Below are 26,640 nucleotides of genomic sequence, written 5' to 3'. Positions count from 1 at the left end.
GACTTTAGAGTATGCATCTTAGGGTTTAGTCACTTAGTATGGCATTTGCTCTAGGTTTTCAATACATAAACTATATTATTAGATTACAAGAATGTATTGACATTAAGAAAGTCTTGGAGTTTTTCTCTTTAATCACCAGTGGTTATAATTACATACTTATAATTGTATATATATTACATAATTATATTTTTCCCACTCTTAAACCATCCTTGAATTCCTGGAATGAATTTTACTTTACATATTTTTTTATACATTACTGGATTTTGTTTGTTAATGCATTATTTCCAGTGGGTTCAAGCATAGTGACGATTGTGAGGATGGTGCAGGACTGGGCAGTGTTCACACTGTTTTACATTGAGTCACTATGAGTTGGAACCGACTTGGCAGCACGTAACAACAGCAGTGCTTTATTTAGGAAGTTATTGTCTAAGCTGACTTATAATCTTTCTTTTTAATATTGTGTTTGATTTTGCTATCAAGGTTATACTAACATCATGAAATGAATTTGGAGTAGTTTGTATAAGACAGATTCTTTTCCTCTGAAGGTTTGTTTCAGTGCACTTCCTTATCTACCTGGGACTTTTTTTTTTCTCTTTCCTTTTTGGTGAGTGTGAGTAGCTTTTCAAATATTGAATTAATAAAAAAAAAAAAAAAAAGTAGTTATATTTAAGCTTTCTATTTCCTCTTGAGTCAGTTTTGGTAAGTCATATTTTTATAGAAAATCTTATATTTTATCTCATTTTCTTACTATGAAGTTCATAGAATTTTTGCTTTTTGTTTTTAATGTAATTGTAGTACACTGCCATTTAAATTACTAATATTATTGATTTGTAACTTTCAACTTTTTCTTTAACCAATATTACCAGAGGTTTGCCCATTTTATTAATCTTCTATAAGAATCAGCTTTTGTCAAAGCCTCTCCAGTTTCTTTTTCTATTTCTTTGGTGTCTTTCCTTTGTCATTTCCTTCCATTTACTTTCTGAGTTTCTCTGAAACTGTTTTTCTAAACTTTTGAGATGAACATCTAACTCATTAATATTTAACCTTTCTTTTTAAAGAAAAGCATTTAAAACTATAGATTTTTTTTTTCCTAAGAATGGCTGTAGTTTCATCCCACAAGTTCTGATACATACTATTTTTATTGCTGTTTTAATATTCTACTTCTCATTGTGATTTATTTGTTGGCCCATGAATTATTTAGAAATGGGTTTTAAATTTTCAAATATGTAGGATTTTTGGGTATTTTTTTTGTAAATTAGTTCTAATTTTATTGCTTTGTGATTGGAGAACAAAATATAATTTTCATTCTTTGGTATTTGAGATTTGCTTTGTGACCTAGTATATGGTTAGCTTCTGTAAATGTGTTATATGTGCCTGAAAAGGCTGCGTTCTACAATTGTTGGATACAAAAGTTTTATATGTGCTCATGAATGGCATTTAAATCTTCTGTATCGTCACTGATTTTTTTCCTACTTGATCTGTCATTTATAAGAGAGATGTATTAAAATACTCACTATGATTGTAGATTTGTCAATTTTTCCTTGAAGATCTCTTCTATTTTGCTTTATATATTTTAAGGCTCTTCAGAATATTTTAGTATATCTTTTTCCCTCTCTTTACTTTGAATATTTCTTTGTCATTATGTTTTAGGTGTGCCTTTTGTAAATAACATATAGCTGGATTTTGTTTTTGATCCAGAGAGTTTCTGTCTTTTAACTGGTGAGTTAAATCTGTATATTATGATTGCTGATATGTTTTTATTTTACCTATCTTACTTTGTGTTTTTCTTTATCATATTTTCTATTTGCTTTTTTCCCACCTTTCCTGCCTTCTCCTTTATTAAGATTCTTTATTTCATTTTCTCCTAATGATTTAGAAGTTAAATACATTCTCTTTTCTTTTAGTGGTTATTACCCTAAAGTTTTTAACTTGTGTACTGACTTAACAGAGCTTAAAGTGAACCATTTCCTCTATTTGTCATGACCACACAAGAATGTTAGAGGGTTTTAACTTCAATTATCCATCTCATTTAAAATTATGGTAATTTAGTGTTTTAGTCCCACCATGTATAATTTTCCTCCAGATTAATCATTATTTTGTAATTCTTGCTTTATAAATGCAGTGTTTGTTCAGATTTACTCACATGTTTACCTGTTTTTCTGCTTAATAGTGCATCTTGAATCTTGCATTTTTCTTTTGAGTTCAGTTTCTTTCTTTTTTTTTTTCTTTTTGTAAGTTGTACTTTAGATGAAGGTTTACCAAGCAAATTAGTTTCTCATTTAATAACTAATACACATACTGTTTTGTGACATTGGTTACCAACCCCATGATACATCAACACTCTCCCCTTCTTGACCTTGAGTTCCCCATTATAAGATTTCCTGTCCCCTCCTGCCTTCTCATCCTTCCCCCTAGGTTGGTTTGCCTGTATAGTCTCATTTTGTTTTATGGACCTGTCTAACCTTTAGCTGAAGGGTGAACCTCAGGAGTGACTTCAGTACTGAGTTAAAGGGGTCCCCAGGGGGCATACTCTTGGGGTTTCTCCAGTCTGTCAGACCAGTAGATCTGGTCTTTTTTTGTGAGTTAGAATATTGTTCCGCATGTTTCTCCAGGTCTGTCTGGGACCCTCTGTTGTGATTCCTGTCAGAGCAGTCGGTGGTAGTAGGCAGGTACCATCTAGTTGTGCTGAACTCAGTCTGGTAGGAGGCTGTGGTAGTTGAGGTCCATTAGTCCTTTGGACTAATCTTTCCTTTGTGTCTTTGGTTTTCTTCATTCTCGCTTGCTGCAGACGGGGTGGGACCAGTGGAGTATCTTAGATAGCTGCTCACAAGCTTTTAAGATCCCAGACACGATTCATCAAAGTAGAATGTAGAACATTTTCTTTGTAAACTGTTATGCCAGTTGAGCTAGATGTCCCCCGAGACCATAGTCCACAGCCCTCAGCCCTATAATTTGGTCCATCAGGGAGTTTGGATATGTCTATGAAGCTTCCATGACCTTGCCTTGGTCAAGTTCTACTGACTTCCTCAGTGTTGTGTTCAGTTTCTTTATTTCTGAAATATATCCTTTAGATTTCTTTTTAGCAAGAACCGATGAGTAGTAAACTGTCTTTTTATTTAAAATGCCTTTATTTTGCCCCCAATTTGTCTGTGTATGGACTTTTTTAATACACGTTTTTATTAACAAATAAAACAGATATGAAAAGCATATAAAACAAATATATAACTTGACAAATTATAAGGCAAACACTCTTGTAACCACCACTTGGGCCAAGAAATAGAATTTTGCCACACGTGGATATACTTTTATTTATTCTGCTTGGGACTCTTACAACGTTCTGAATAATTTTGTCAAGTGTATCTTCTAGTTTACCAATTCTCCCTATAGCTGTATCTCATCTGCTGTTTAATATGTCCATTGAGTTTTTTTTTTTTTTTTTTTTTTTCATTTATAAAGTTCTGTTTGGTTTTTTGTCACATTTTTACAGTCTTGTCTGTCTTGCTATTTTTTTATGGTTCTTCTTTTATGCCTTCCGTCTTTTACTACATACTTTCTAGTCTTTTACAAATTGTTGTTCTAGTATTACAAGTAATTCTTCTGTTTGTTATATCTACTGAATCCAGTTCATTTATTTAGTAATTTTGAGGCTTCAGGGCTTTATCTGGAGAATCCTAGGTAGCTAAGTTGTAGCAATGTCTTTAGTATTGTCATGTACCCCAGAGTATCACAATGTTGGAACAAATTTTCTTACTTTCCCATACCATGTGTATCTGGGGCGGGGGGGGGAGGTGGTTAAATTCAGACTTCTAGTCTACAAGAGGCACAAGCCTAGGGATTCGATTTCATAGGGGAAGATCGTTTGTTTTTAAGTTAGGGCCCAGGCAGAAACAAAGTGTGCTAGTGGGTGGATTTATTTTTCTAGGCTTCATTTTCTCTGACAGTTCAGCTTTCTTAGGTTCCAAGGTTTATGCACGAGTGGTAATTCAGTAGTTTGAGCTGAGAGCTTTATCCTCTGTCCTTACAAGGATGTTAAAACTCAAATTTCTGGGTTACTGACACCTATAAAAACTCATATTCCCATTCTCTGTGCAGCCATAGTATGAGGTATTATGCCTACCTTTCTGGCTTTCAGTGCCCTCCTCATTGTGGACACTTAGAGATTCCCCTTTCTTGTGAGCTTAGCCTTGATTGATTAACAATACAAGATTTTCTTCTCCTTCTTCTCCTTCTCCTATCCCTACTTCCCCTCCTCCCCCTCTTCCCCCTCCTCTCCCCCCTTCCTCCTTTTTAATCAAACTCTTCTAGATATTTGTGGTGGGGGACTTTTTAAAACTAGGAGTCTTTCCAAATGCAGGATGGAAAAAAGTCGCACTTTTTATATTTAACTCACAGTTTTATCTATCATAAGCAGGTAATATCAGAACAAAACATTGGGAAATAAAGGCTAGAACTGATTTAATCAAATAAGTATTTACTGAGAAAAAACAACAGTTTAGCAGTTGATTTCCTATTTGGAATTCTTACTACAAGGAGACCAGTTTTTTGTCTAATGTACCTGCTCCTTCTCTCTAAGGAATGGTGAAATCTTCTTAAACAGCTGATCACTTAAGCATGTCAATACTCCATATCATCTGGTAGAATGATGATGCTTTTTGCTATTTTTATACTCAAGTATATTCTCAGTCCTAAGCTTTTAATGTGTGGTTGCTTGAATAATAAATAATATTGTTGATGAAATATATGGGCTTAAATGTTAAATAGGTTTATTGACTATCCCCTTGAGAAAAATATTACTTTACAGGTATTTTGAACAGATTATGTACCATAATTATAATAGATTCTAGCTGCATTTAACCTAGCTTTTTAACAAGTAGTTAACAAAACGTTACCTTGAAATTTTCCTGACCGCATCAGAGACACTTTGGAATCTGTTTTATAGTGAACAATGAATTTTTGTCCTTGCGTTTTCTCTGTCACATCACATTGGTTTGTCTGCTTGCATCATTCTAGGCAAACACAAATTCAAAATTTAAAATCAGGGATTTTGTGTGTGTGTGTGTGTGTGTGTGTTTTAGGTGTAAGTTTACAGCTCAAGTTAGTTTCTCATACAAAAATTTATACACATATTGTTATGTGACCCTAGGTGCTATCCCTGTATTGTGACAGCACATTCCCCTTTCCATCTCTGATTTCCTGTATCCATTCACGTGAGCTCCTATCCCTTCCTTCTCATCTCACCTCCGGACAGGATCTGCCCATTTAGTCTCATGTATCTCCTTGATCTAAGAAGCACACACTTCATGAGTATTATTTTATGTTTTATAGTCCAGTGTAATCTTTTTCTGAAGAGTTGGCTTCAGGAGTGGTTTTAGCCTTGGGTTAACAGAGAGTCTGGGGCCATGTCTTCTGGGGTTCCTCTAGTCTCAGTCAGACCATTAAGTCTGGTCTTTTTACATAAATTTGAGTTCTGCACCCCACTTTTCCCCTGCGCTAAAATCAGGGATATTGTTAAGAGCAAAAGGTAAACTCTTAGGAAAGCAAGGCCGAGACACTAGAAGATAGAACCCAGAGGGAATAACACCTCCATTGGGGCACAGGAAGAGGAAACAGATACAGAACTGAAATGGCTAAGATGATCACGTTTCTAAAATAACAGAGATGCTTTGTCTTTGTTAACTGTCCTTCTTCAGTGACTGTAACTTCCCAACACTTAAGCTTTTAGGTCTCCTAGAAAAAAAAAAATTTTTTCTATCAAATAATTATTAATTAATTACTATTATTTTATCATTTAGTTATTAGTAATTATTTAGTAATAATTATTTGCTTAGTAAACCTTACCTACAGTCCCTAAAAAAGGGGGAATATGCTATAAGTAAAAACAATCACACAGAGAAGCTAAAATAAAAAGAGAATTCAGAAATCACATGGAGAAAGTGGAGGGAGGTATCTTTGAGCACTTAATTTGGCTCTGAGCTTATTCTAAGTCAAGACAATAAAGAAACAAGATACGTTATTCTCATTGTCACATAAAGCAAAACATGGCAACTGGTGGATACTACAAAACCTTTCTGGCACTAATTAATAAGGCATGTATTAATACCCTTTTTATATTAAACCTATGAATTTCTCCACCATGCATCTGTCAGTTTGTTGTACTGTGGTGGCTTGTGTGTTGCTGTGATACTGGAAGCATTGCCACCAGTATTTCAAATACCAGTAGGGTTACCCTTGGTAGACAGGTTTTAGTGGAGACTAAAACAGACTAGGAAAAAGGGCATAGCAGTCTACTTCTGAAAAATATTAGCCAGTGAAAGCCTTATGAATAGCCATGGAACATTGTCTGATATAGTGCTGGCAAGTGAGCCCCTCAAGTTGGAAGAAACTCAAAATTTACAGCTGGGGAAGAGCTGCCTCCTCGAAGTAGAGTTGACCTTAATGACGTGAGTGGAGTCAAGCTTTCGGGACTTTCATTTGCTGATGCAGCACAACTCAATATGAAAAGAAACAGCTGCACACATCCATTAATAATCGGAACGTGAAATATATGAAGTATGAATCTAGGAAAACTGAAAGTCATCAAAAGTGAAATGGAACGCATAAAGATCGATATCCTAGGCATTAGTGAGCTGAAATGGACTGGTACTGGCCATTCTGAATTGGGCCATCATATGGTCTACTATACTGGTAATGAAAACTTGAAGAGGAATGGCATCGCATTCATTGTCAAAAAGAACATTTCAAGATCTGTCCTCAAGTACAGTGCTGTCAGTGATAGGATAATATCCACATGGCTACAAGGAAGACCAGTTAATGTGATTATTATTCAGATTTACACACCAACCACTAGGGCCAAAGATGAAGAAATTGAAGATTTTTCATCAACTTCTGTAGTATGAAATTGCTAGAACATGCAATCAGGATGCATTGTTAAGTACTGGTGATTGGAATGCAAAACCTGGAGGCAAAGAAAAAAGATCAGTAGTTGGAAAACACGGCCTTGGTGATAGAAACAACGCTGGAGATCACATGATAGGATTTTGCAAGACCAGCAACTTCTTCATTGCAAATACCATTTTTCAGCAACATAAACAGTGACTGTACATAGAGTACACATAGGCCACACCAGATGGAATTCATGGGAATCAAATTAACTACATCTGTGGAAAGAGAAAACGGAGAAGCTCAGTATCATCAGTCAGAACAAAGCTGGGGCAGACTTGAGAACAGACCATCAATTACTCATACGCCAATTCAATTTAAACCTGAAGAAACTGGAGCAAGTCGACGAGAGCCGAAGTGTAACCTTGAGTATATCCCACTTGAATTTAGAGACCATCTCAGGTATAGATCTGACATGTCGAACACTAATGACTGAAGACCAGATGAGTTGTGGAATGACATCAGAGACGTCATACATGATGTCTTAGGCTGGGTAACAAGTAAAGGGTATAGACATCTATAGAGAGAGCTTTGTATCAAAGAAATGGCTCATGAGATTGTAGAGGCTGGAACATCCCAAGTCTGTGGTCAGGCTGGAGGCTTTTCCTGATTAATGTAACCACAGGGGCTGGCAAACCCCAGGTTGACAGGTCAGACAGCAGGGCTCTTGCTTACAGGCTGCGAAGATTGACAGATCCCAAGAGCGGCAGGCAAGACAGCAGGTAAGCTGCTAGCTCAAGTCCCAAGAACTGAAGGGCAAACGAACAGGAGCCAGCTGCAGGATCCAGAGTGATCAAAAGCCTGTGAGCCTTGCCAGAAAGTCCACCTATAAGGAATGCAGGCCACACCCCCAACGAGATGCCTTTTCAACTAATTAGCTACTCAAACAACAGACCCCAAGATGGAAGTGATCAGATTATATCAAATCTTATCATAGAAGTGATCACATCATCATACGACTACCAAACTACATCATAACTGCCAAACAACTGAGAATCATGTCCCAGCTAAGTTGACACACAACCTTAACAATCACACAGGAAGAAAGCAAAGGCCATTAAAAAGACCAAAAGGGATGTCAAAAGAGACTCCAAAACTTGCTCTTGAACGTAGAGTAACTAGGCAAAAGGGAGAAATGGTGAAGTGAAAGAGCTGAACAGAAGATTTCAGAGGGCAGCTCAAGAAGATGAAGTAAAGTATTATAATGAAAAGTGCAAAGACCCAGAATTAGAAAAACAAAAGGGTAGAGCACACTCTGCATTTCTTAGGCTGAAAGAACTGAAAGAAAAATTCAAGCCTCATATTGCAGTTTTAAAGGATTCTACAGGGAAATTATTGAATGATACAAGAAGCATCAAAAGCAGATGTAAGTACAGAGTCACTGTACCAAAAAGAAGTGGTCAGCGTTCAGTCATCTCAGGAGTTTAGCATATAATCAAGAACCAATGGTACTGAAGGAAGAAGTCCAAGCTGCACTGAAGGCATAGGCAAAAAACGAGGCTCCAGGCGTTGACGGAATACCAACAGAGATGTTTCGGTGAATGATGGCAGGGCTGGAGGTGCTCACTCATCTATGCCAAGAAATTTGGAAAACAGCTACCTGGCCAGCCAACTGGAAGAGATCCATATATGTATTCATTCCAAAAAAAGATGATCCAATAGAATGCGGAAATTATTGAACAATATCATTAATATCACGTGCAAGTAAAATTTTGCTGATGATCATTCGAAAGCGGTTGCAACGGTACATCAACAGGGAACTGCCAGAAATTCAATCTGGGTTCAGAAGAGGGTGTGGAACAAGGGATATCATTGCCAATGTCAGATGAATGGATCTTGGCTGAAAGCAGAGAGTACCAGAAAGATGTTTACCTGTCTTCTATTGACTGGGCAAAGGCATTCTGCTATGTGGGTCATAATAAATTATGGATAACATTGTAAAGGATGGAAACTCCAGAACATTTAGTTGTGCTCATGAGGAATCTATACATAGATCGAGAGGCAGTTGTTTAAACAGAAGAAGGGAATACTCCATGGTTTAAAGTCAGGAAAGGTTTCTGTCAGGTTTGTATCCTTTCACCACACTTATTCAGGTATATGCTGAGCAGATAATCCAAGAAGCTGGACTATATGAAGAAGAACGGGGCATCAGGATTGGAGGAAGACTCGTTAAGAACCTTCGATATGCAGATGACCTAAACCTTGCTTGCTGAAATTGAAGAGAACTTGAAGCACTTAACTAATGAAGATCAAGGGCTACAGCTTTCAGTATGGATTACACCTCAATAAAAAGCAACAAAATTCCTCACAACTGGACCAGTAAGCAACATCATGATAAATGGAGAAAAGATTGAAGATGTCCAGAACTTCATTTTCCTTGAATCCATAATCTATGCCCATGGAAGCAGCAGTCAAGAAATCAAATGACGTATTGCATTGGGCAGATCTGCTGCAAAAGAACCCTTTAAAGTGTTAAAAAGCAAAGATGTCACTTTAGGAACTAAGGTGCATTTGACCCAAGCCCTGTTATTTTCAGTCACCTCATGTGCATGTGAAAGCTAGACAATGAATAAGGAAGACGGAATAAGAATTGACGCCTTTGAGTTATGGTGCTGGGGAAGAATATTGAATATACCATGGACTGCCAGAAGAACAAACAAACCTGTCCTGGAAGAAGTACAGCCAGGAGCCTTCTTGAAACGAGCATGATGAGACTTCTCACATACGTTGGACATGTTATCAGGAGGGACCAGTGCCTGGAGAAGGACATCATGCATGGTAAAATAGAGGTTCAGTGAAAGAGAGGAAGACCCTCAATGAGATGGATTGACACAGTGGCTACAACAATGGGCTCAAGCATAACAACGATTGTGAGGATGGCTCAGGACCAGGCAGTGTTTCCTTCTGTTGTGCACAGGGTTGCTGTGTGTCAGAGCCAACTGGATGGCACCTAACAACAACGACATGAATATCTAGTGTTTTGGAGAAGAGATTCCACTTGTTCGTGACTTTCAATTTATAAAATTTAATTATTGTCTCATACTGAGAAGGAAATCTGCAGAATTTCTGAATGATATGTGACATGGAGCTGCCTGTGAATGAAAATGAAAATGTATATTAGCTTCTTAAGTAACAAAAATCTAGAGAAGTAATATTCAAAAACTCACCATCCTTTTATTCATAAACCTGTTGGAGAATTATTTTTATGTGTTTTCAGTATTAAAACTTGATCCAGGATATACTGATTTCAAAGTGGTTTAAAGGTTCTAAGATGAGATCAAATAAATACTATGAATTAGTAATTTTGTATGTCACTGTATCTCAGCTAAGTAATTATTTTTGCTTTGGGTTTTAAAAAAAGGCTGTAACATAATAGTATAGTAATGGAAGTTTGAGATTTTTTAAAAAATTAATTGTTGAAGAATTTCACTTTTAGTAATTCAGTGAACAGATGAATGCTTCTTAATATGCATTTATTTTTGCATAACCATGTCCAACAAAATGTTAAAAATTATTCATTGCTTTTTGTACATAAATTTGTGTTAAATCAATTTTATTTAGCATTAACCTTTCTAGTAGTTTGCCACACAGTAAGCATTTGATGACGCAAAATAATAGTGACATTTGATATATGATTTATATTAGCTATTTATTAACATTACTCTGACAGTTAACAAAAAAAAGAAAATTTCCTGTAGGTTGAAGCATAAATGAATTCTTTTCGTTTTAGGGGGATGGTAATCTTTCAAGTATATGCAGCATGTTCAAATAAATTCATTATATCCACTGCCTCTGTGGGTCTGTTTAACTTTGAGCCAGTGAAGCAGGGAACTTCTACCACTTCTAAAACATTGCCAGAGCAGTGTTCTTTATGGTTAAAAAAATGTAAATGAAAGGAGCGCTGATTTTTCCTGAAGTCTTGACAGTGGAAGAAGAGTAAGGTAGACACTGGAAAGTTTCCTCTCAAATAGTTTTGTGAAATATTTCAATGAAAAGTACCTTTACATTCGCAGATATGGCCATCGAATGTACATTATTAAAGAATTTTTTTCCCTATGTAATGTATCTACAAAACAACTTACTCTCCGTTACTAGGTTGGGTTGAGTGATATGACACAGTTGGTCATTTTAAAAATTAGTGTACTTTAGAGGTTTCTTTAACTTTCAGACCTAGCATATTAAATTAGCCTTTTTGACTTTTTAAAGTTGTACAAAAGAAACAACTGTTTTTAAGAGACTGTGTTTTTTAAAAAGACTGTTTTGCTAGTCATGACTAAGCATACCATTGGCATTGCCAAACATGCAAGAAATAAGATGAAGACACGTTTTTTCATCTTTGATTTCCCAGTTCCCCTTCTTAGCAGTCTTCCTTCTGTCTTCAAGTTTCTCAGTGTTTTCCCAGTCTTTCCCATATGGAAATAAAGTAATTTATGCTAAAATGTTATAGAGGCCATGTTACTCTACTATTTACATTTTTTAAAAAGAATGGTTAGCCAACCAATAATTGACACACCATAAAAAAAAAACCTGTTGCCGTTGAATTGCTTCCGACCCATAGCAACCCTAGAGGACAGAGTAGAACTGACCCTAGGGTTTCCAAGGAGTGGCTCATGGATTGGAACTGCTGACCTTTTGGTTAGCAGCTATATCGTTTAACCACTGCCCCATACACAAACCAAGAAACAAGGAGGGGGAGGAAGGGTGGATGGATGGGTGGAGGTAGGGGTTCAGTCATCACAGGAGAAGTCTTCCTGACAGGACATTTACCCAGGACTTTTTTCATACTATGTAGGTAAGGTCTATTCTGGTGAGGAGGGGGTCTGTCAGGAGACTCTACCAATACTTGGTGTATCCCAGCCACTGATTTGTATTTATTTACTTTCTTCTTTTGTCACTTGTACTAGCTTGAAATCAAGTCACTCTTTTTTTGTTTGTTTAAGGCTGAAAGAGCATATTCCTTTTGTGGAACTATTGAATACATGGCACCAGATATTGTCAAAGGGGGAGATTCAGGACATGACAAGGTATGTTCTATTTTTGAGGCTTCTCTGTATATCTCCATAAGATAGAAGAATCGTAGTTAATGACTTAGGTACAGTGTCTCTTCAGCAGATTTCTCTTTCTGCTGTTGACTGTCTTACCTTCATTTTTTTCTTTCCTTTGCTTTTTATACCCAAACACATTAGAATATATAAAGTTTTGGAGGAAAAAGATAATAGAAAGATTAGCAAATTCTAGATTTTCTTTCTTAAGGTTTTATTGGTAAGGATTTTTGTTTGATTTATAAAGTGACACTCTTGTTAAAGTGGAACATCAAACTTGACTAATTCTTCAAATAATTTTTATTTTATTTCCATTAAAAGAGCCTGTATCTTGAACCAAGCACCAATTGCAACTCCTTTTTTAAAAAAAATCATTCTTTTTCTGTTGCATGGGGCCTTGGTCTTTTAGAACACAACTGTGCCACTTATAATACAGAGGTGCCACTGAAAACATAAACTGTGCACCTTGCTCACCTCTCAAGGTGAATGATTTTGGATGGTGCTTGTTGGCATTATTCATTTCTGCTAGAAACACATAGGAGTCCTTGGTTGGCGCAGATGGTTAAGCGTTTGACTACTAGCCCAAAGGTTGGCAGTATGAACCCACCTAAAGGCTCCTTAGAAGACAGACCTGGCAGTCTGCTTCTGAAAGGTCGCAGCTTTGAAAACCCTATGAAGCAATTCTACTCTGCACATTTGGAGTTGCCATGAGTAGGAATCAACTCGATGGCAACCAGCAACAGAGAAACATTCAGAAACATGTTGTATGTCCTTTTAGTTGATATTTGCTTTCTAGGAGGTCACCGAGACAGCAAATGAAAAGGGGTTCACTCATATTTTCTTATTCCCAATTTCTGCCTTAAACTTTGTAAGAAATACTGCAAACGTTGTTGAATACTTCTTTAGCGAAAATAACCATTGTAACAATCCTTGGAGGGAAAAAAACTCCTGTATTCAGAATAGTCTGTCTGTTTCCCTAAGCGCTCTGAAATGCTCAACTTTTTCCTCTTCCCTTCCCCTCGTGTGTGCAAAATGAAGATTGTAGGAGAGGCTTGCTAAGTGATTGTTATAAAATCTAGGTCACTTTTTTTTTTTTTCCTTCCCTTAATAAAGGGTACAGATTTGCTCAGTTTTTTCTTAACACTTCTACTTTATTAATAACTTTCTCCAGATAAGGAATTCTGACTATTCTGCACTCTTCATCTTCCCCTCTTCTTAGCCCCTTTTCAGAGGCCCACATAAGCAATCCAAATATCTGACTATGGAGAAATCTTTGGTGTCCTCCCTAGTGACTAATCATGTATTCAAAAGCCCATTTCTTCAAGTTTGGATAGTGTTGGTTTCAAACCCATGGCTAAACTCTGGTTCTTGGCCTGTATTGGTTTAAGAGCATCCTTTCAAATCCAATGACAAAGCACGCTAAGAGTTCTGGATTAAATGACAGTGACACTGCTTCTATAAATTAAAAAAAAAAAACCCAAACCAGTTGCTGTGGAGTTGATTTCAACTCATAGCGACCCTGTAGGGTGGAGTAGAACTGCATCTTTACAGAAGCAGACTGCCCCCTCTTTCTCCCGTGGAATGGTTGGTGGGCTTGAACCATCCATCTTTCGGTTAGCAGCTAAGCACTTAACTACTGTGCCACCAGCGCTCTGCTTGTATAAATTCAAGATTTGAATTGCTAGGCTAATCTGTGTCATGGTATTCTTTGAAGCCGTGGAGGAATTTGGTAGGAATTTATAACTCTTAAAATTTGAAAATTACCGTTTAAGACCTAATGAAACCAATTTTCAGGTAAGAAAACCTTGTGTGACTCCTAGAATTTCTGCATGCCTGAGGTTCAGAATAGAATCAGCCAATAAACATCCTTTCCTGTACGTGAAAGACCCTGACAAATTTGAGTTAATTTAATGAGATTATTGTTGTTGTTATGTACGTGCCATTGAACAGTTCCCACTCATAGTGACCCTGTAGGACAGAGTAGAACTGCCCCATAGGGTTTCATAGGCTGTAATCTTTACACAAGCAAATCACCAGGTCTTTTCTCCTGTTGAGTAGCTGGTTGGGTTCAAACTGCTGACCTTTCAGTTAGCAGCCAAGTGCTTTAACCACTGTGTCACCAGGGCTCATTTTTAAATGAGATAAAGTATTCAAAGTGCTCATCACAGTACCTGGCACTAAGGAAGCATTCGTTAAATACTCTTCCTCTCAGGTTCAGACGGCCTGTTCTTGTTTTATATGTCGGTGTTATACATTTTCTTTAAAATAGTTCTAAACTCATGAATTTCATGTCATCTCTCAGAAACTTTGACCCAAAATGAATACACTTAAGCTAGTGTATTTAACAGTTATTGGAATTTTGATTTGCCTAATTACAGAACAGATTTTTAATATATCAAGATTCTTTAAACCATATATAATTTCTATGCTCTCATTTCAGGTAGTTGCATTTGTAAATTCATGTCCAATTAAGAATACATTTTATTTTATATTATTTTAAATCTCTTCATGCTTCCCACCAATGAAAATTCTTGAATTTCTATCATAGATTCTACAAGAGAAACTGATTGAGGTGGTTACAAAAAACAACACCCTTGGATTTTTTTTTCCTTTTTTTTCTTCCAGGAAATTTGATTTTAAGAAATTAAGAATACTTAATAAAAACACTGATTGATACTTTAAAAAAAAAAAAAAAAGATTTTTTTCTCAATCATAAATCTGAAGATTTGACTTATTTAAAATGTAAAAAATTTATTTTAAATTAAAAAAAATTAACTAACTGAAGTAAAACTATTAGTAGTTTAGGAAGCAAAACACTTTTAACCACTTGATCGACTTCACTATGTTTCAGTTCTGCACTAAGGGTGCCTTGGTATTTGTTCCCTAAGTGTCTTTCGTGGCATGTGCTGGTTTAGCACTCCTTGCACAGAAAGCTATGTACAGTCTTTCTGTTAAAATATTTTCCAAGTATATTGCTTTATTTTTTCATCCATTTCTTTTTTATAAAATATATTTGAGTTAATAATTGTATAAAATAGAAATTATTGTTGTTTGTAGGCAGTTGACTGGTGGAGTTTAGGTGTTCTAATGTATGAATTACTAACTGGAGCATCTCCTTTCACTGTTGATGGAGAGAAAAATTCCCAAGCTGAGATATCTAGGTAAGTTTTAACAAAATAAAATAACTATGCTGTTTTCTCAAAGAAGCTGGTCAATTAGGCCGACGAAAAAAATTATTGCTTTGGATAGACAAAAAGATGTTTACATGGTAAATTTCCATGTTAATCTAGTAGGTATATACGTAACTTTTATATTTCTTTATATTATGTGTGCCAAATTAGGACTTAAGTTTCACAGGGATAGTGTCCTAAAGCACGTATCACATTGTTTTATACCTAGTTGTTGTTGTTAGGTGCCATCAAGTTGGTTCCCACTCATAGCCACCCAGTGTACAACAGAAGGAAACACTGCCCGATCCTGTGCCATCCTCGATGTTGTGCTTGAGCTCATTGTTGCAGCCACTTTGTCAGTCCACCTTGTTGAGGGTCTTCCTCTTTTTTGCTGACCCCCTGCTTTATCAAGTACGATGTCCTTCTCCAGGGACTGGTCCCTCCTGATAACATATCCAAAGTATGTGAGACAAAGTCCCACCATCCCTGCCTCTGAGGAGCATTGTTGTTATACTTCTTCCAGGACAGACCTGTTCATTCTTTTGGCAGTCCACGGTATATTCAGTGTTCTTCAGCAACATCACAGTTCAGAGGCATCTGTTCTTCCTTATTCATGGTCCAGCTTTCGCATGCATATGAGGCAATTGAAAACACCATAGCTTGGGTCAAGTGCCCCTTAGTCCTTAAAGTGACATCTTTGCTTTTTAATACTTTAAAGAGGGCTTTTGCAGCAGCTTTTCCCAAAGCAATACATTGTTTAATTTCTTGACTGCTACTTCTATGGTACTGATTGTGGATCCAAGTAAAATGAAATCTTTGACAACTTCGAATTTTTCTCCGTTTATCATGATGTTGTTTATTGGCCCAGTTGTGAGGATTTTTGTTTTCATGTTGATCCGTATTGAAGGCTATAGTCCTTGATCTTCATCAGTAAGTATTTCAAGTCCTCTTCACTTTCATCAAGCAAAGTTGTGTCACCCACATAACACAGGTTGTTAAAGAGTCTTCCTCCAATCCTGATGCCCTGTTAGTCTTCATATAGTCCAGCTTCTCAAATTATTTGCTCAGCATACACATTGAATAAGCATGGTGAAAGGATACAGCCCTGACACACACCTTTCCTGACTTTAAACCACGCAGTATCCACTTGTTCTGTCCAAATGACTGCCTCTTGGCCTATGTACAGGTTCCTCACTTTAAACCACACAGTATCCGCTTGTTCTGTCTGAATGACTGCCTCTTGGCCTATGTACTCGTTCCTCATGAGCATGACTAAATGTTCTGGAATTCCCATTCTTCATAGAGCCTGACCATACCAAGTGCTGATAAGAATGTAGAGGAACTAGAATTCTCATATATGCCAGGGAGAATGTAGCTACAATCACTTTGGAAAACAGGCGTTTCCTTAAAAATTAAAGATCACCTACCATATGATCAATCATTCCACTCCTTGGTATTTACCAAGAAAAGTAAAAACATACGTCCGTTCGAAAACTTTGTACCCGAATGTTTATAGCAGCTTTATTTGTCACAGCCAAGCCAGATGTCTATCAACAAGAGAATGGTTAAACGTGCTGCTTATCCATACAAATGTAGTACTACTTAGCAGTAAAAAAGGAATGATCTGCTGATGCACGCAGGAAATGTGGATGAATCTCCAGATAATAACTCTGAGTGAAAGAAGCTGAGCAGTATAGATTGTATACAATACAATTCCATTCTAGAAAATGCAAACTAATCTGTAGTTACAGAAAGCAGATCAGTGGTTGCCTGGGGACCAGAATGGAAGAGGGATTCAAAGCACAGGAGGAAAGTTTGGAAATGATGGGTATGTTCGTTATCTTGACTGTGGCAGTGACTTCACAGGTGTGTACATATGTCAGAACTATCAAGTTGTACCCTTTATATGTGGGCAATTTATTACACATCAATTGTTCTTCAGTAAAAGTTTAAACATTTTTGAAATATATGTTTTCCAGGACAAGGTTGGAAGTAAATAATTTCTTATTATTCCAGCTTACTTAAGACCAGAGTTAAGTGATCAGGAATACTTTTTTTAAAAAAATCATAAGTTTAAGTCATGCCTGTTATGAACAGTTTTAAATATGACTGCTTATTTTTAATCTTTTGTTGCATTTTGCTTGACAATTTGAAAATCCCTGAGAATTATAGGAAACCTTGGGCATAGTCTTGAGACTTTGTTCCATTGGCGAGGTCATACATGTTGTAGTGACAGGTGCAAAGGAGAGTCTTAGTGTGACACCATTAATTAATGACCCCTCTGAGTAAATTCTCCTCTTTCTCATTGCACATACACAAGCGATCTTCATTTTGTCGTTTTCCTTTCCTCTCTAGATCTGCCTATAGAAAGGTAGTATATTGCTTGTTATGATGGCAGGAATATTCTGGACCAAGTGATGTTTAACTTCAAATTGTTTTTACTGCCTGTATCTCAATCAGTTGACATTCTGGTTTTAGAAAGAGAAAGAGCCTGAATCAGATTGTCTAAAATCTTAAACTAGAGCAAATGAATTTTTCAAGAATTTAAATAGGATTCTTTTCTCTTTAATCAATTAATTATTCCCTTTTGCATGTTGTCAGTAATTTTGTTTAAAACTTGGTACTAACCTGTGATTCCATGTTTGTGACCCAAGTTTACAAACAGTATAATTAACGAATTCAACCTTCTTTACCTTTTTCTTTCAAGATAATCATTCCGATTGTCCTTCCTGGTATAAAACCCTTCATAACCTGTTTTTCATAAAATATGTGTCATTCAGATAGATGTATCTTTATCTCATCCCCACGTGTCTTAAATAGCCAAGGCTTTTTCTCATCATTGAATTCTCGATTCCTTAATTAGTATGATCTTCCTTGAACTCTGCATGGTTTCTTTCTTTCTTTTTTTTTTTTTAATGGTTCAAAGTACTGTATCATCCAAGTTATTTGCTTGCCACTTGTTGTCTGCAGACAGCCTAAAATCAGAATAAAATTTGTTCTTGAATATCAGATTTCAACACATAATAAGAACTTAGAATGAGAAGAAAACTTAAGAGTCTAACTCTCTCCCCAGTGTAGAAATCTCTTTATCAGTGTACCTGATAAACTGTCATCTCCTTTCTGTTTGAATGCCACCCATGGAAGGGTGACATTATTGTATAAGAGAGTTTTTCCCCCTTAAAATGAGCTTATTAAATGGTTATTGTTAGGTGCTATGGAGTTGGTTCCAACACATGGCAACCCTGTATACAACAGAACAAAACACTGACCGACCCTGCGCCATCCTCGCAATCATTATGCTTAACCCCATTGTTGAAGACGCTGTGTTAGTCCATCTCATTGAGGGTCTTCCTCTTTTTTGTTGACCCTGTACTTTACAAAGCATGATATCCTTCTCCGGGGACTGATCTCTCCTGGCAACGTGTCCAAAGTATGTAAGATGTAGTCTTGCCATCCTTGGTTCTAAGGAGCATTCTGGTTGTACTTCTTCCAAGACAGATTTGTTCGTTCTTTTGACAGTCCACGGTATATTAAATATTCTTCGCCAACACCATAGTTCAAAGGCATCAATTCTTCTTCGGTCTTCCATATTCGTTATCCAACTTTCACATGCATATGATGCAATTGAAAATAACCATAGCTAAAATTAGCCTTCTGTAATCTCTGCAGGTTAGTACTGCTCCTGTCTTCCAAAAACATTGAATAACTGTCGTTTCTTTTAGACATTGCTTCAGTTGGTTGAAGATAGCTTTATCTAGATAAGCCTTTCTAGTTCCTTTAACTGTTCACATGGCTTGGTTTTCAGATTTCTCACATCTTGGTACCATTTTGGACAAATATAAAATAGCCAGCATGATAGATTTGAGTGATTGCTCCCAGCTTTTCTGTGAGTTTGTATCTTATTTTTACTTCTTGTATGTAGTGTGTCCTTTTCATGTGTCTTCCACTAGCTTCCCTTGCCTTTCTGTGTAGAACCTTGTCTTTTAGGGTGTGTGTTACTACTGCATGAGAAGGTATCCCTCCGAGAAGGAGGCCTTTGCTTGCCTGGGGCTTTGCCTCCATAAACCATGATAATTGAATATTGCCTCACCTGAGAATCAGGATGTAGAGGTCCTATTTACATCACTTCTGTCATCTCTAACAGGCTTGTTTCTTTGTCTCATTGTCTCTGCCTTTGAAATGTAGAAAGAGATGGCTATTATCCATCAATAAAATATGCTTTATTAATTTGTTTTATTATATTATTATAACTATATCATATAAACCCAGGTCTAAATATTATCCAAATAATGGCATTAAAAAGAGCTCTAGTCAGTACTGTTTAGATCAGGGCTCAGCAAACTATGGCCTGCAGGCCAAATCCATTCTGCTGCCTGTTTTTGGATGGCCCACAAGGTAAGAATAGTTTTTACACTTTAAAATGGTTGAAAAAAATACCAAAAGAAGAATAATATTTCATGACATATAAAAATTATATGAAATTCAAATGTCAGTGTCCATAAAGTTTTATTAGAACAGAGCCGGGCTCATCATTTGCATAATGTCTCTGGCTACATTTATGCTGTAATAACAGAATTGAATAGTTATCTCAGAGGCCATATAGCTTGCAGAGCCTAAAATATTTACTGTCTGGCCCTGTATTGTGTAAAAATTACCCCAAAGTATAGTAGTTTAAAACAGCATGCATACATTATCTCAGTTTCTTTGAATAGGGAATCGAGGTACAGCTTAACTGGGTCCTCTCCTTCAGGGTCTCTCACAGGCTACAAGCAAGGCATTATTGGCTGGGCTGTAGTTATATCAAGGCTCAGCTGGGAAAGGATCTGTTTCCAAGTTGACAGGATTCAGTTCCTCGAGGGTTGTTGAACTGAGGACCTCATTTCCTTGTTGATGATTGACTGAAGACCACCCTCAATTCCTTGCCATGTGGACCGCTCCAACATGTCAACTTGTTTCGTCAGAGCGTGCAAGCTGAGAAGGCAACAGAGAAGAATCTGTTATGACGATGAAAGTCACATGTTTTGTAACCTACTCATGGAAGTGACATCATCTTTAAAAACAATCATCTTTAGTGTGTAATAATGGTTATAAGCAAGTCACTAGGTTTAGCCTACCCTAACTCGTACACCATGGGGTCAGACCATTGTGATCCATTCATTGACTGATTTTCAGAAGTAGGTCACCAGGCCTTTCTTCCTAGTCCATCTTAGTCTGGAAGCTCCGCGGAAACCTGTTCAGCATCATAGCAGCACACAGGCCTCCACCGACAGAGTGGTGGTGGCTGCATGATGTACACTGGCCAGAAATCAAACCTGGGTCTCCTGCGTTGAAGGCGAGAGTTCTATCACTGAACCGCCACTGTCCTTGGCCCACACTTGGGGAAGGGATTACACAAGGTGGTGGAGAAAGGAGACAGGGATTATCAAGGATTAGAGTCTGCCTACCAGACTTCCTTACAAAAAAGTTTGCCGACTCCTGATTTAGGTAATCAGTTTGTTATCTGCCCTCCCAAGGAGTAGTTCCCGTAGGGTAATTGATTTTGTGCAACTTCCTACAATCTTCTAAATACAAAATAAAGACTAACTCTTACATTTTATCCGTGTTGATTAATCAGTTGACACCTTGAATTAGCCGATTTGTTTTTTTTTTTTCTTCATTTTTTGTTTATAGGTGTCTTGCATTTAGGGTTATATATAAAATAAATTACAAGTATTATTTCTTACCCAGTCTCAGATTTTCCTTGGCTTTCTTATCGTTATGTCTTTATGACAGCATCTTTTATCAGCATATTTTATAAAGCCTTCTTGATTCCCAGTGTGCTAGTCGTTTTTTTTCTTCCTCGTTTTAGGTATTTTTGTACCCAATAGCAAAGTCTGTGTTTCCCAGGTTTTTTTTTTTTTTTAAATATGGTGAAAATATACACAGCAAAACATTCATACCAAACTTTTTGACGAGTTACCCAAAATCTATTAATGTTTGTCACAGTAGCTATTCACCTGGACATTCTTCTGCATGACATAATAGCAACAGCTTCAGACGAGAACCTAGTAGGGGAAGGGATGTAGCAGGGAGAGGAACACTCATAAGCCTCAGCTTTGTTATCTTCTTTCTTTTCATCATCCTTTTAATCTTTCTACTCCTACTTCACTTGCATAACGCATGGGGGTGGGAATGAAGCATGCTGTATTACTCATGTGCCCTCATAGCCACTCTCTAGGGAGGTAGAGGGTTTGGGGCTCTGAATAATCCTTCCAGTTATGGAGAAGGTGCATCAGAAGCACAATCGGTCTGGTTATCAGTTTTTATGCTTCCTTTATCCTTCTCTGCACCACCTCTCTGTTCTGGCTATATTTCCAGAATGATGGCCTGTGTAGGTACTTAACTACTGCCTCTGGTCACTACCCCAGCCAGTTCCTCACTGTTCCCATCAACCGGACATCTCAAAGCTCAGCCTCATACATACTAGCCAAAGTTGTGGAGGGAAGAAGGCAGCCTTGCATGTTCGTGGCTCTGTCATTTATTTTGGTCTCTGGAGTGCCCTGCTGTCCTCATGAGCTCACTAGCGTATATGTCAGCATCCTTGCATAGTATGTGGCGTCCTGGCAGGGCCTCATTCTTTTGGACAGTAAACAACCTTGTCTCTGTGCTGACTCTTGCTGTCTGCCTCTGGCTCTTTTCCATTTAGCTATCTCTCTGAAATTCCTTGCATTCCACTCGGCTCTTGGCTCTGTATACTCCCTTCATTTTATTGTTACCTGTAGCCACTTGGCCCCAGGGGACCCCCAAGATCCAGGTTCTGTATTGCCCACATCTCTCATCCTGCCCCCAGAGATAATGGGTGGGTGTGGAAGTAAAAGCTTTGAGAACATTGACTGGACCACAGAGAAGAGTGTAGAAAGGAAGAAGGATGGGGGGAGGTCTGCCGGTGAAAGCCATAGTAGGTATGAAAGGATCCCGGCTCTACCCTAAGCCATGGCCACCTCTGAGCGAGGTGTAGTAGATGGAAAACAATTAGATGGTTATCTATCCAGTAAATATTCGTTGAGTACTTGGCTATGTGCTAAGTACTGGGCCCTGGGAATAAAGCAGTGAACAAAACGAAGAATCCTGACTCACTTAGAGCTTTCATTTTAGTTGGGAGAAAGAAGTAAAATAAAAATAGATATATATAATATGCTATAAATGTCTTGAAGAAAAATAAAACAATTTAAAGGGATAAGGAGTGGGCAGGCAGCTATTTTTGATAAAATAGTTGGAGAAGACCTCTCTGATAAGGCAACACCTGAGTAAAGACCTTAGTGGCATGAAAAAGTGAGCATTGCCCATTATTGCTAATTCTTTTGTGTTAACTTTTAACTTAGTTCTTTATTATTATATTTTAGTGAACATACGAAACGCAAGGAAAATTTCGTAGGTTCACTTTTTACCCTAGTATTTTATTACAAAAATTTCAAGCATATGGAAAAGTTTTTTTTACAGTGGACACCTAGATTCTACCATGAGTATTTTACCATTCTTGTGTATTATGTATCTGCCATCTATCCATCCCTCTGTCCATCAGAGTCTTCATTTTAATCTTGATGTCCTCACCCTGTTCAATCTGTAAATCCTTAAACTAATGGGTTGTGGATTTCTTCTGCCACAGGGGTTTTCAGAAACCTAACATTCGTGAATGGGAAGAAATGTCATATTCATCTTTATATTATAGATTTTAACTTTATTTCATTTTGTATTTTACATGTAACTCCTCATGCCATTTGGAGTTAATTTGGGGATGTGATATAAGGCAAGGATCAAACTTGTTTGTTTCCCAAATAGCTGGTTTCCCCAGCACACCTGTTGAACAGTGCAGTCTTTTCTATGTTGGTTGGTCACTTTTAAAAAATAGTGTAAGTTTTTTTTGTATACCTGGATGATTTTTCAAGTTTTTTTTGTTGTTGTTTGTTCATTGTATTTGGTTGATTTGTTTTGCTAGCACCTCAATTTTTCTATTTTGTTTTATAATACATTTTAATATGTAGTTAGGCAAATCCTTCCCTAATTATCTTTTTTTCAGAATTTTCGTAGCTGGGTTGGTATGTGCTTATCCTTGGAGATGAATACTAAAATCATCCACATTCTCAAACAGATGTTGGAATCTTAATTCATATTAGTATTTCTTGGTTTTTTAGAAGGGGTCTTTCTACATCTGTAAAACAGGGATAATGAGAGCAGCCTTTTGATAGGATTGTTGCATGGATTAAATGAACATAAAGTATTTAACGTGATACACCAACTCAAAGCTGGTTCTGATTTTACAGAGGGATATGAGATTGATTTGGGTCCTACTGAGTTGCAGTTCATTTCTGGAGTTTCTCAAGTCCATTTTGAAGCAAGAAAAAAATAACTGGGTTGTTACTAATGCAGAAATCAAGCACATTGGCATAAGTAAAGTGGCAGCAACACTCAAGAAATCTCTCTCTGCCCTTGTTGCAGAATGCTCCAGTATTGTTAGGACTGGGAGTCTCACTTCTGCAATGCCCATTCTGCGTTGCCAGCAGTGGTTTCAGGTACAGATGGACGTTCACACTCACAGGTCAATAGGCTATATAATCTGGCACAAGTTTTACTTTGGTTTATAGAAAGGTGCAGGACAGGAAACAATATATCGGCATGACAGCGTTAATCACATCTTCATCAGGGTCCTTCCAGCAACCTGGGCAGGACTCCCTGGCCCACAGTGGACACCTTCAGTGACAGTGAAGAGACCGTGTAGGTGGGTATGGACTGCCCCAGCATGGAGAGGCCCCAGCACAAGAACTATGCCTGTAACTGCCCATGAGCATAGCTTTTCCACAAGGATACCCTTAGGTATAAGAGATGATACAGAGTGGCTTGTGTTTTCTGAAAGTCTTTTCAATAGTCCTGGACAAGAAGAGCCTCAGGGCCTGTGTGCCCACTCACAGACCTCCCAGTTCAGATGCAGTTCGCCTGTCAGGAGTCACTTACATAGTAACCTGGTAGAGCCGGAGGTTCACTTTTTTTTTTTTTTTTTAAATAATTCTTATTGCTTTAAGTGAAAGTTTACAAATCAAGTTAGTCTGTCACATATAAGCTTATATACACCTTACTACATACTCCCATTTACTCTCCCCCTAATGAGTCAGTCTGCTCCCTCCTTCCAGTCTCTCCTTTCGTGACCGTTCTGCCAGTTTCTAACCTTCTCTACCCTCCCATCTCCCCTCCAGACAGGAGATGCCAACACAGTCTCAAGTGTCCACCTGATACAAGTAGCTCACTCTTCATCAGCATCTCTCCAACCCATTGTCCAGTCCTTTCCATGTCTGATGAGTTGTCTTCGGGAATGGTTCCTGTCCTGGGCCAACAGAAGGTTTGGGGGCCATGACCCCTGGGATTCCTCTAGTCTCAGTCAGACCATTAAGTCTGGTCTTTTTATGAGAATTTGGGGTCTGCATCCCACTGTTCTCCTGCTCCCTCAGGGGTTCTCTGTTGTGCTCCCTGTCAGGCCAGTCATCGGTTGTGGCTGGGCACCATCTAGTTCTTCTGGTCTCAGGATAATGTAAGTCTCTAGTTCATGTGGCCCTTTCTGTCTTTTGGGCTCATAGTTATCGTGTGACCTTGGTGTTCTTCATTCTCCTTTGATCCAGATGGGTTGAGACCAATTGATGCATCTTAGATGGCCACTTGTTAGCATTTAAGACCCCAGATGCCACATCACGTTTATTTTAACCAAGTGCAGTTCAAGCAAACAGTGTGAGAAGAAGGTAAATCCAAGATGATCATCTCCTGGAGAACAGGTTTAAGCCTGCTGTAAGCTGTTTCTCTGCACCACCCAAACCCAGATCTCTGGCCCTGTTCCTGAAACTGTGGTTTTCTAACAGGAATGGACTTCAGAGCCTCTCTACCCTGCTAAGAAAACCCTGTGCCACCCCATTTATAGGGACAACAGGGAGCCCCTGGACCCTCAGTGAGTTGCCTTCTTAGACCTGCTGCTTGACTCCTCTCTTTAGTGTTTGAACTCAGTCTGGCTCCAAGACCGTGCTCTTACTCACCGCACTGTGCTGTCTCTTACATGTTTATTATCTGTTTTTGTTCTGTAACAGTTGTTAATATTTTAATGCACAAGATATTTATGTAGACTCAAAAAATTGAGTAACTTTATCTCCATGTACACTGTATTGTTTCTTAATTTCAGTCTTTCTCCTTTGTTCTTTATCATTAAATTATCGGTCTGGCTTTTAAGAAGGAAGAAAGGTACATTTGGATTAGATTGTTTTCTTCTGTGCCCTTAGAATAAATCCAGATATCTCATCAAGGAATTTGATGATCTAAATTTTTTATTTTCCATAGTAAGTAGCAGACTTTTCTCTGTCTCGGAGCTCTCTCTGCCTCGTAGAGCTTGCCTGCCTGTTTTCTAGTAGCAGATGCTTTCACCCCATGAAGAGCTCCTTGCTCTAGTGCCTATTTTCAGATATCAACAGCTGAGCCATATCCAAGTGGTTCTGACTCACCTGGTCTCAGTCTTGCTTCCTCTGCACTCCTGCTGGCTCCGTGTGTTTGCTGGCACACAGGGAAAGATGAGTGAGGCAGGTTTGTTGGGCTCTCTCCTGTCCTTTTAAATCTGAGTGCTGAATTCAGTGTATCTGTTTTCATCATGAAATCTTTAATCATAGAATCTAATCCATGGATAGGAGGTCTAATCTGCCCTAAGCCTTCCCTTTTTTTTTTTTTCCAATCAGATATTTGGGATGGTAGTGTCCTATCAGGGTTGATTTATACTGAAAAATGGTCCAATACTTTTTGTTCCTGTTAATTTTTAAATTTCAGAAATTGTTTCCATGGTGTCTTATTTAACTATCTTCATTTCCATTGTCCACATATAGTTCAATTTCAAAATTTGTTTCACTATACTGGCTTTTGCTTGAAAATGCCAGCACCATGAAACTTAGTCCTCTGGTTGTTTTAACAGCAGGTTTTATCTGCCTACAGGAGAATATTAAAAAGTGAGCCTCCATATCCCCAAGACATGAGTGCTGTAGCCAAAGACCTGATCAAACGTCTTCTGATGAAAGATCCCAAGAAAAGATTGGGATGTGGTCCACGTGATGCGGATGAAATCAAAGAGCATCTCTTCTTTCAGGTAAAATGTACTGAACAGATGCCTTCATACCCCTGTTGTGTTCACTGTGCTCAGCATTCTTGGTGGACTGAGTGAACACCGTGCTTCTTGGAGTCTTTCCCCTGATTTTCACATACAGTTGTGCCTTTTATAAACGACAAAGACTCTTCAGGAAGGACCAGCATTCTACTTGTAAAGACCTAAATGGTATTTTTTTCTTCTAAATGGAGCAGAGATGGGGAAGACTATAATAATACTCAATTTTTACATACTAAATATTCTCCTGTTAGCGACATGTTTCTTAAAATGACACCTGTACTCTCGAAGCCTCTCTTAGTGTATGTACAATAGCCAAACACAAGTGATAACG

General features: G+C 37.8%; 1 protein-coding gene across 6 annotated transcripts in view; it reads left to right on the top strand.

The window, feature by feature from the left end:
- RPS6KA5 (ribosomal protein S6 kinase A5) overlaps positions 1-26,640 on the top strand; it is a 203,778-nt gene that overhangs the window by 138,693 nt on the left and 38,445 nt on the right. For 3 of the 6 annotated variants that reach the window (XM_003408821.4, XM_023546495.2, XM_023546497.2), the window contains 3 exons: positions 11,880-11,963; positions 15,039-15,142; positions 26,141-26,291. In XM_003408821.4, coding sequence (XP_003408869.1) covers positions 11,880-11,963; positions 15,039-15,142; positions 26,141-26,291 — 339 coding nt within the window. Of the gene's footprint in view, positions 1-705; positions 1,720-11,879; positions 11,964-15,038; positions 15,143-15,162; positions 23,907-24,378; positions 24,916-25,032; positions 25,119-26,140; positions 26,292-26,640 lie in introns of those variants that run through there. The other 3 variants (XM_023546498.2, XM_064292875.1, XM_064292874.1) reach the window with 3 other exon arrangements.

This window comes from Loxodonta africana, chromosome 10 (genome assembly GCF_030014295.1).
Source record: "Loxodonta africana isolate mLoxAfr1 chromosome 10, mLoxAfr1.hap2, whole genome shotgun sequence".
Taxonomy (NCBI): Eukaryota; Metazoa; Chordata; class Mammalia; order Proboscidea; family Elephantidae; genus Loxodonta; species Loxodonta africana.
Note: the sequence above shows the minus strand (reverse complement) of the source record. Positions and strands in the feature narration are given on the sequence as shown.